This window comes from Tarenaya hassleriana, unplaced genomic scaffold (genome assembly GCF_000463585.1).
Source record: "Tarenaya hassleriana unplaced genomic scaffold, ASM46358v1 Cleome164, whole genome shotgun sequence".
In the NCBI taxonomy this organism is placed as follows: Eukaryota; Viridiplantae; Streptophyta; class Magnoliopsida; order Brassicales; family Cleomaceae; genus Tarenaya; species Tarenaya hassleriana.
The window spans coordinates 116,047-126,875 of record NW_010965062.1 but is presented as its reverse complement, the minus strand read 5'-3'; the positions used below and the strand labels follow the sequence as shown (position 1 = coordinate 126,875).

The window sequence follows — 10,829 nt, the reverse complement described above, 5'->3', positions numbered from 1 at the left end:
TGTTTTCCATGAACCGTGAGTAGATCCACGACTATGGGTTAGAGATTCGTATGTGTTTTGGGTATGTTTGAACCCTAACTTGGATTTCGGTTTTAATTTGTTTCGGTTCTATTGATTTGCGCTTTTATTGGATTGATGTTTGCTAATCCCTTGGTCAATTATCTTAGATTCTAAACTACATAGAGATATGGGTTTGGTTTCAGATCAAAATCAATAGGATAGAACGTATTATTCACATAGAGATATGGTTTAATCGATCTAGGGTTGATGATAGCGTTTTTCATGCGTCTAGGGTTAACTTGAATAGATCGAGAGATTGACGAGTTACTCTGTAGGTAGTGAGTTAGTAGACCGAGAGGTGAATTCTCTATCTTTGTTGCTTGATGATTCCCGAATACAAGCCATAATCGTTATTCTCGCATGCTTAGCATATACCCATACACGCGAATACGATCCCGACACCCGTAGACACAAGTCAGTTCCTCTGATCTATAAATATCCCTATATCTTCCAGCTCGCTAGGGAGACAGTATCATTCTGGGTGAGGGCATTTGCTGAGGATACAGCGAAACGTCTGGAAAATTTTGGGTTTATACAATTTAGGCCTGGAGGTACTTTAATCGACTTCATTTATGCTGGATGATGAGCTTGCATGCCGATGCACAAAACCACGCTTCTCCCAACTGCAAAGACAAGCATGGATTTACTTGCGTCTTTTAAATGCACGATGATGTTTAGATAGATAAATAAGCTTGAAGTATATTTTAAATACAAGTTCAGGCTGACCTTAACGGATTTTAAAATCCTTTTACAGCATCCAAACTGAATGTGTTTTCAGAAGGTTGGTTGAAGCTTTCTAATCATATCCGTTACTTCTCGTTTTTGTGGTTTGAAAGGGGAATATCATGGGAACAATCCAGAGATGTCTAAATTACTTCATAAAGCTGTCCGTGAAAAGAATGAAACAGCTTATGCAGTGTATCAGCAGCATCTAGCTAATCGTCCTGTTACAGTGAGGCACTATACCTTTGGTTTTATATCCGACCGTGTGCTTTCTGAAGAAAAGAAAGACGAAGAAGACTTTTGAAGAAAGTAAATTCTCTTACTTGATCGTGTATGTGATGTACATGTCCTTTTAACCTAAAGAATACAACAGTCATATAATACTAATATGGCAATTTAATATTGCCTAATACAAAGAATGGCAATCGTAATTATCTTCTTTCCTTGTCTTCAAGTTTGTGTCCATCATTCCTTTTGTGTAAATCTGAAACTGTCTTCTTTCCTTGTGTGTCTTTGTCCATGTTGTTCGTCGATTTGATCGTGATTGTGTCCGCCATCAGCTTGGTCTTCTTGTCCGCTAATATTCCCCCTCAAGATTGGCCGGTCAAGATCAACGAGGCCAATCTTGACAAGGCAATTGTGAAGAGCAAAGGAGCTTGTTGCTTTGGTTAGTATGTCGGCTAGTTGATCATGACTCCGAGTAAAGGTCGGGGAGATCAACCCATGCGCGATCTTCTCACGGATAAAGTGACAATCCACTTCAATGTGTTTTGTCCTCTCGTGGAAGACCGAGTTGTTCGCGATATGGATTGCGGCTTGGTTATCGCAATGTAGGAGTGTAGGTGTTGAGGTCGCCACACAGAGGTCATGAATTGTTTCTTGCTCTGCCATGTGACCAAGTTCCCTCCAACAAATGTGCAATATCCCATGGTTGATTTGCGATCCGTCCGATCTCCGGCCCAATCTGCATCGTAATAAGCGACAAGCTCAGTATGTCGGTTGTTGTCCATCCGGATGCCCTTATTTGGTGTTCCTTTTAGATACTTCAAGATGCGATCCACCATTTGCCAGTGATTCATTTTTGGGGAGTGCATCCACTGACTAACCTGATGCACCATAAAACTGATGTCAGGACGTGTAATCGTAAGATAGATTAACTTACCTACGATACATCGGTATCGTTCCGGATCATCGAATGGTTCACCCTCGGAGTGATCCTTGAAGTGTTCTTCTATTGGTGTGCGGACTGGTTTCGCTCCAAGTTTACCTGTCTCGGTTAACATGTCTAAGATATATTTCATTTGGGACAAAAACAAACCGTTAGTAGTGCGAGTTACTTCAATGCCAAGAAAGTATTTAAGCAAACCTAGATCTTTAATGTCAAACACATTGCTTAAGTATAGCTTAGTATCTTGAATACCTTCAACATCATTTCCGGAGAGAATGATGTCGTCAACATATACCAATAGGACAACCATACCCGCGGGGCGTGTAAGAGTGAAAAGAGAGTGATCAGAATCACTTCTTGTGAAGCCTTTGTCGAGGAGAGCTTGGTATAGGTGATGATACCAAGCACGTGGCGATTGTTTAAGCCCGTAAATCGCCTTTTTTAGTCGACATACCTGACCGGTACGAATAAAACCGGTGTAACCCGGTGGTGGTTTCATGAATATTTCTTCGTCGAGCTCTCCGTGGAGGAAAGCGTTTTTGACATCCAATTAGCTGCCAATCTTGATTCACAGCTAAAGAAATAATAACGCGTACCGTAGGAATTTTTGCAACTGGAGCAAAAGTTTCATTGTAATCTTCGCCGTATGTCTGAGTGTACCCTTTCGCAACAAGACGAGCCTTATATCGTTCAATAGTGACGTCACTCATATATTTGATTTTGTAGACCTATTTACAACCTACAGCTTGCTTTCCCAGAGGTAAATCAGTGATATCCCAAGTACTATTTTTTTCAAGAGCCGAAAGTTCGTCTGCCATTGCCTTGCGCCACACGTCACTATCTTTGGCTTGAGTATAGGATGTCGGTTCAACTCCCTGGGCAATAATACTCAAAAAACTTTGCTCAACAATAGGAAAAGAGGAAAGAGATGAGTACTTGGCTATGGGATGTGCGACTGCGAGTTGGCCAACGTTCTATTGTTGTTCGGCCAACTTCCAAGTGGGACGTCGGTTTCTTTGACTACGTCGGAGTTGTGTCGTAGTGGAGGTGACATCAGGAAGCGTCTGAGAATTGGATGAATCATGTGATAACATCTGGTTATGTCCGCCATGATTTGGAATCTGCATGTCCGTCTCGATCGTGACACCTGGCGGGTTGCTTTGAGCATCTAAGAATATGGGATGAGTTGACGAAGAGTTTTCCCCCTCAGTGGGTGCACCCAGATTCGCATCTTCATGACCTGTCATGTTATTATCGATAGAAATATCAAGAGCAACAGGTACAAGTGGCGGAATACCATCAGCATGCAATTATGTATGCAAATCTGTTGAAGGAACGTGAACCCCGAGCTGTTGGAAAGTGCTGAGAAGTCGAGAGAGGGAGGTGTTGTCATCACTTCCTTGGGTTGCAAGTTTCTCTAAAGCAGACCAATCTTGTTGGTCAAAATAGCTGATGTCCTCTACAAATTTAACATGTCTCGATGTATAGACACGGTTAATGGGTGGGTGAAAACAGAGATAACCTTTTTGATTCGCCGGATAACCGAGGAACACACATCGTATGTTTTTGGGATCGAGTTTGTTTCGAAGACCTGCATTAATGTGAGCGAAGCAAACACATCCAAATATACGTAAATGATCAAAAGAAGCACAACGATTAAAGAGTAACTCGAACGGAGATTTGTCGCTAAGGATTTGTGTGGGTAGTCGATTAATAAGATAGCACGCTATCTTAACGACGTCACACCAAAACTTTTTCGGGACGTTGCGATGAAATAGGAGGGTTCGTGCTACTTCCATCAAATGTCGATTTTTCCGCTCGGCAACTCCGTTTTGTTGCGGTGTATGCGGGCAAGAGCGTTGGTGTAGAATGCCCTCATAGAGAAGATAATCCCGGAATTGAAAGCTCATGTATTCGCCTCTGCCATCTGTTCTTAAACATTTCACTTTAACATTGAATTGAGTAGAAACATAGGCAAAAAAAATTTTCGTGGCATAAAACACATCACTCTTTTTCTTTAGAGGTGTAATCCAAGTGTATTTCGACTTCTCGTCAATAAAAGTCACAAAATACTTGAAATTATCACGAGAATAGCATGGAGCGGTCCAAACGTCGGAGTGAACAAGATCAAATGCATTATTATAAATAGTACGTGAATCCATAAAAACCGAACGACAATGTTTCCCTAGCGTACAAGCCTTACAATGAGTATCAAAAGGCTTAACTTCGGGAACAAGTAAACGAAACACCTTTGCGTGTGGATGACCTAATCGAGCATGCCACACACTCGGAGATATAGAAAGAAAACTAAAATGCGAGTCTTCTAGATAATAGAGGTTGCCCGACCGCGAGCCTTTTCCAAAGATAAGTTCGGAGCTAATATCCTGAAATAAAACACCGTTAGCATCGAAAACAACACGACATGGAATTTGTTCAACAAGTTTTGAAATGGACAATAAGTTTGCATGAAAGTCAGGAACGTATAAAGCCATGATGTCTTTGTCAAAAACTTTAATTTTACCAATAACTAGTCATGATGTCTTTGTCACACCATGACTAGGAGTGATAGTAACAAATAAATTATCATCACAAAACATGTGCGTCGTTGCACCGGAATCCAAAATAATGGAAGAATTACGAGAATAGTTACCTTGGTCCTTATTAATCGACTGGAGAAGATGTTTGAGCCCTTGAAGCTCATCGGAGGTAAGGTTGATCGAACTTTCGGCGTTATGGGAAGCCGTCATAGCCGAACCTTTCGAGGAGCATGTTGGAACCAAGGCGGCTTTAAATGAGGATTGAGGACCCAATACCTTTCTTTTGAGTGTCCCGCTTTGTTACAGTGATCACAAAAATAACTCTTGCGTGCTCGGTTCTGTTGACTCACAGCAACAGGTGCGGATTGTCTTTGAACGAGATGAGCGAGTTCATGAGATCCCGTAAACACATTAGGGCCACCTTCTTCACGTTGAATCAACATGCATATATCTTCAAATGTCGGAAGTGTGGGTTGGCGAAGGACATGATAGATGAGGTCATTATACGTGGCATTGAGTGTTGAGAGAGAGGAGGACTTTGTCTTCCTCAGCCCGTTGCATGAACGTTTTTGGATCGGTTGAAGGTGGTCTCACCTCTTCGAGTTCAGCCCACAAAGCACAAAACTCTCCTTGAATCGTGCTTATTGGTTGGTCATTCTGCTGGAGATGAAAAACTTTCTTTTTAATTCAAAAATTCGACTAACATTAGAGAGGTTACCGTAGACTCTTTGTAGGGCCTCCCATAGAGATTTTCCTATGTCGTGCGATATGAACGACTGGAGAATATGAGGATCCAGTGAGCCTTGCAAGATCACCAGAGCTTGACTGTTCTCTTGTCTCCATTTGGCGAAATCCGACGCAGCTTGACGATTTCTTTCTAGGCGTTGTTGTGCCTGATCGGGAGTCTCTCCGCCGGCGGCCACTTCTTGTGGAGGAGGAGACTTTTTTTCAGCCGATATATGGTCCCATAACCCCTTGCTGTTGAGAGCCGCAGTGGCGGCTTTGGTCCAATAGAAATAGTTGTCACCATGGAAGGTGATGGGGATGAGTTTGGTTGTTGGTTCCATAACTGGATAGATTGTCGAAAGCAAAAAAAAAATGAACAGATGTTTGTTTTTTTTTAATGATCGATACCCTCTGATATCATGAAGAAAAGAAAGACGAATAAGACTTTTGAAGAAAGTAAATTCTCTTACTTGATCGTGTATGTGCTGTACATGTCCTTTTGTTAACCTAAAGAATACAACAGTCATATAATACTAATATGACAATTTAATATTGCCTAATACAAAGAATGGCAATCGTAATTATCTTCTTTCCTTGTCTTCAAGTTTGTGTCCATCATTCCTTTTGTGTAAATCCGAAACTGTCTTCTTTCCTTGTGTGTCTTTGTCCATGTTGTTCGTCGATTTGATCGTGATTGTGTCCGCCATCAGCTTGGTCTTCTTGTCCGCTAATACTTTCTAGTATGAGTAAACGTTTTTCTTTAATATTCTTGGGCTGTAGGTTCTCCGTGATCTCCTTGAGTTCAAAAGTGACCGTAGTCCTATTCCTGTTGGGAAGGTTGAGCCTGCTTCCTCCATTGTTGAACAGTTTTGTACAGGTGGAATGTCACTTGGAGCTATCTCGAGAGAAACTCATGAAACAATAGCTATTGCAATGAACAGATTAGGTGGAAAGTCCAATTCAGGGGAAGGAGGCGAGGTCATTCATCTTCATCGTCACCTATTTCAAACTTTATTCTTTTAAAAGGAACTTAGTTTAAGTGCAAAATGGCAGAAGTGTCACGTTGATAGTCAAAAATTCGTTTTCCTTTTTCCAGGATCCCATCCGTTGGAAGCCACTTACAGATGTTGTTGATGGGTACTCTCCAACGCTGCCACATCTTAAGGGTCTTCAAAATGGGGATACTGCCACAAGTGCTATTAAACAGGTAACAGCATTGATATGATCATAATCAGGTTTGAGTCTTTGAGTTAAGCGCCAGCTCCTCTATCTACTTTTAATTTCTTATTGTAATATAAAGTAGTTATTGATGTTTACAATCTAGTGACTAGCAGGAAATTATTTTGCGATCTTTTGCTTTCTTGTTATATGTACTCTTGTAAGGATATTCAAGAACCCACTACCTTTTGAATTTTCATAGGTCGCTTCAGGACGTTTCGGTGTCACTCCTAGATCAAAATTGCTCAAGGAGCAAAGCCTGGTGAAGGCGGCCAACTGCCTGGAAAAAAAGTTAGTGCATACATTGCTCAACTTCGAAATTCTAAACCAGGTGTTCCGCTTATATCTCCACTTCCTCATCATGACATTTATTCCATAGAGGATCTTGCACAGTTGATCTTTGATCTCCATCAGGTAGGCATCTTATTTACCTTGTAAGTTTCTGCTAGTTTTCTGATAATGAAGCTCTCTCAGTTAGAAAAGATGAACAGGTTAACCCCAAGGCAAAGGTGTCAGTGAAGCTTGTATCAGAAGCTGGAATAGGAACAGTTGCTTCTGGAGTTGCAAAGGCTAATGCTGATATCATACAGGCATGCACTTCTTGTTTAGAGCTCCATTATGCGAGAAATCCACAATATGCAAATAAAACTACTAAATGTTTTGAATCAGCTGCAATTCTGCGATTTTTGTTTATAAAAATGAACTGTCTTGAACCTGGTGGTTCGAAAGGTACCAAAATCCTTCTTGTCAGAATAGGAAAAGTTGTTTAGCTCTCCCATGCTGTGAGATTCACTGCGTCTAATCTTATTCTTATCACAACCTATTTAATACCTTTGAGATATGCCTCTCTATCTTTATGCGAGGGCCTAATCATACTCGCTATTTTATCTGTTAGATACCTAAACATTGAGTATGATATTTTTGAAATTGACGATTCTTCTTTTTTTTTTTTCCAGATATCAGGCTATGATGGCGGAACTGGAGCTAGCCCTATAAGTTCCATAAAGCATGCAGGTGGACCGTGGGAACTCGGGCTAACCGAAACCCACCAGGTACAACATCGTCTTGTGCTGTGGGATTTTAGTTTGTCTCCAAGTTTTTATTAGTTTCCTTTGTGTTTTTGTTTATCTCTAATAATAAAATTTGATCTTTCCCAGACTCTCATGAAAAATGGACTTATGTAAAGAGTCCTTCTCAGAGTTGATGATGGCTTCAAGAGTGGTGTTGATGTTCTGATTGCTGCATCTATGGGTGCTGATGAGTACGGGTTTGGTACTCTAGCTATGATTGCCACTGGATGTATCATGGCTCGCATTTGCCACACTAATAATTGCCCAGTTGGTGTTGCGAGTCAGGTGATTTGGACTTTTTTTTTTGGGCTGTAGTTTCTTTTTCCATTGCATAACCGGATCTTGCTAAGGTTCCCCTAACTTTTGTTACAGAGAGAAGAACTGCGTGCTCGTTTTCCCGGTGTGCCTGGTGATCTTGTCAATTTCTTCTTATATATTGCAGAAGAGGTAATCTTCAACAATGTCTTTTTGTTTAAAAAATTTGCAGACTTTCCCGACACTTGATACTCCCTATTATACTTTCTATTATCTTCGTAGGTGAGGGGAGTGTTAGCTCAGTTGGGATATGAGAAACTGGATGACATAATTGGCCGGACAGATTTGCTAAAGCCACGTGATATTTCACTGGTGAAAACGCATCTTGACCTGAGCTATCTCCTATCAGTAAGCCCTAGAAAACCATGTTTCTACTCTCATGGTGGTCACGCCTTTACCACATCTTGTCGGTATATAACTCGTTTCCTGTTTTCTTTCCAGTTTCTGGGACTTCCAAAACGGAACAGTACTGCCATTAGGATTCAGGATGTTCACTCAAATGGTCCTTCTTGATGATACTCTACTTCAGGATCCTGAGGTAACAGAGATTATAATTTATCTCCTTCTGGAATGGCTATTTAGTGTAGCAAATAGCCTATCATCCAAAGATGCATTGTATTTTAATTGATCTTTGCATTTTTTAGCTTCTTGTTCCCAAGCCTAAGAGCGGCCTTAACTATGAACAAAAAATACCTGATTTGATAAACAAAGGCACAACGATTTGCAACATGCTGTTATCTCGGGAAAAAAAAAAACTAGACTTTTAAAAATGGGGAGGGAAAGAAGGTCTTATTTTTTTCTTCTATGTTATAGCGTTAGAGCATGTACCATTACATGCTAAGTGTTATTTACTTCTGGATGTTTTACAGATCATTGGTGCAATTGAGAATGGAAAAGCGGTTCAAAAGACCGTGAAAATATACAACGTGGACCGTGCTGTTTGCGGTCGTGTTGCAGGTGTGATTGCGAAGAAATATGGAGACGCTGGTTTTTCTGGACAACTGAACCTTACGTAAGGCCACTTACTACAAATATTTTTTGAAAGAAATACATTCGAGGATACATGCTTGTAACTTACAGAGATGAACTTGTGCCCACAGGTTCACTGGAAGCGCCGGCCAGTCTTTTGCATGCTTTCTAACTCCTGGAATGAATATACTCCTTGTGGGTGAAGCCAACGATTATGTGGGGAAGGTTAGATCCCTGTGTTTTTGAATCTTATCAAGATTCATATTCTGTTTAAGTCGACGGTCTCCTCTTGAAGAATGCTTTTTACCTTACCTCGCGTGGATTTCGCCCCGAAGACGCGACTATCTTAGGGAACACATGTCTGTATGGCGCAACGGGTGGTCGAGTATTTGTAAGAGGGAAAGCAGGAGAGCGATTTGCTGTGAGGAACTCTCTCGCTCAGGCGATAGTCGAAGGCACCGGAGATCACTGTTGCGAATATATGACCGGTGGCTGTGTCGTCGTGCTCGGAAAGTAAGTAAAAACTCTTCCTTTGCGTTTCAATAACTGATATCCACCTGCCGTCTGCTCTGCCCCACATTAAAAGCTAGAAGTCGGAGGCTTAAACCAAATAACACCACCATCTCTCGAAAAATTGCAGAGTGGGTAGAAATGTAGCAGCCGGGATGACAGGAGGGTTGGCATACATTCTCGATGAGGACGACACTCTCCTCCCTAAGGTATCCATCGATCGAGCTTCTCTCATTCCAAAAGTGACAAATATTGAAGGATGCAGTCGGTTTTCTTGGTTCTGCTGATGATTGTTTCATCACAAATTTAGCTTTTAACAATTTCGTGTGTGGACAGGTAAACAAGGAGATAGTGAAGATCCAAAGAGTAACGTCACCAGTGGGACAGGCCCAGCTTAAGAGCTTCATCGAAGCTCACGTTGTAAGCCCCCTTTCCCTCTTCGTTTACCACATTTATGAAATCATGTACTCGTGCATATCACAAGTTACAAGACAATCCAAACCCTAAACCCTAAATCCTGATGGAAACATTAGAGGACTAGGGGTTAATCTACAGTTGGGTGTCAAATAAATCGTCTCATAACCATATTATCCCTTCCCTTTTTCATTGAATCCAAAAAGGAGAGAACGGGAAGCGGCAAAGGCGAGACGATTCTGAAGGAGTGGGACAAGTACCTTGCAATGTTCTGGCAACTTGTTCCGCCGAGCGAAGAAGACACGCCGGAGGCTAACTCCGACCACCGGAAAACATCCGCCGGAGCATCAGACAAGAACTTTATGTAAGAGTCGAAGCTCCAAAAGGGGAATTGGGAATTTTTCATGCTACTGGACCTTGGCATCTCTAATTTATATGAACAGCACACGTGGCAACCACCAAGTTGCAGTCCACTTCGTAAGACTGATCTCCTCGCACTCCCCAGTCCCCACAACCTGTTGAAAATTTCTCCTTTGACACGGCTTCTGAATTCAATCCCAATCGGTTCGCTACCAAACCGGACACCATGGTCCGACCAATCCCCACCTGATTTAATAATGTCATGTGAAATCTCGTATTCGTCGCATTAGGTATTATCGGTACGTGGTTGCCCCGCCGACAATTCTTGTACCTGTCGCCTCTTTTTTCATGTACATGGTATTATAATAACCTGAAACTAAAAAAAAAATATGTGTTTGATATTATATCACTCGTTACGTGGTAAACTTCTTTTTTTTAAAAAAAAAAATTCTGCGTACGGTAAAATCTGAGTCGGTGCCGGCGACCGGCGACATGTGGTGGCCAAGCGACCCAGGTATAGATGACGAAAGACACGTGTAATCTTGCATGTCTTTCCCGCCCTTTTTAATTTGTCCCTTTGGTTTCGAAAGTTGGTGCATCGTTTCTGTTACAAAAACACAAAAGAAAGGGGCCACGTTCAGTCGTCGTTCACTGCATTCGTTGAGGAATTCGTGCGGGTTTCTGGCTCGTTCGTTTTATTATTTAAAAAAAAACGGAGGGGCAATTCCGTAGTTTACTCGTTAAACCCCCCCTTGTTCC

At 41.6% G+C, this 10,829-nt stretch overlaps 1 protein-coding gene, 1 long non-coding RNA gene and 1 pseudogene across 2 annotated transcripts in view; all 3 read left to right on the top strand.

The window, feature by feature from the left end:
* The first annotated feature begins 527 nt into the window (after positions 1 to 527).
* On the top strand, positions 528 to 6,413 carry LOC104809777. Its single transcript, XR_771202.2, has 4 exons — positions 528 to 611; positions 897 to 1,012; positions 6,092 to 6,192; positions 6,311 to 6,413. It is a non-coding gene; the product is annotated as an uncharacterized LOC104809777 (long non-coding RNA).
* A 22-nt stretch (positions 6,414 to 6,435) lies between these two features.
* On the top strand, positions 6,436 to 10,093 carry LOC104809780 (annotated as a pseudogene).
* Positions 10,094 to 10,562: 469 nt separating this feature from the next.
* LOC104809779 (phytosulfokine receptor 1-like) overlaps positions 10,563 to 10,829 on the top strand; it is a 14,675-nt gene continuing 14,408 nt past the window's right edge. Inside the window, exon 1 of the mRNA XM_010535857.1 lies at positions 10,563 to 10,584. Within this exon, the coding sequence (XP_010534159.1) occupies positions 10,563 to 10,584 (22 nt within the window). The remainder of the gene's footprint in view (positions 10,585 to 10,829) is intronic.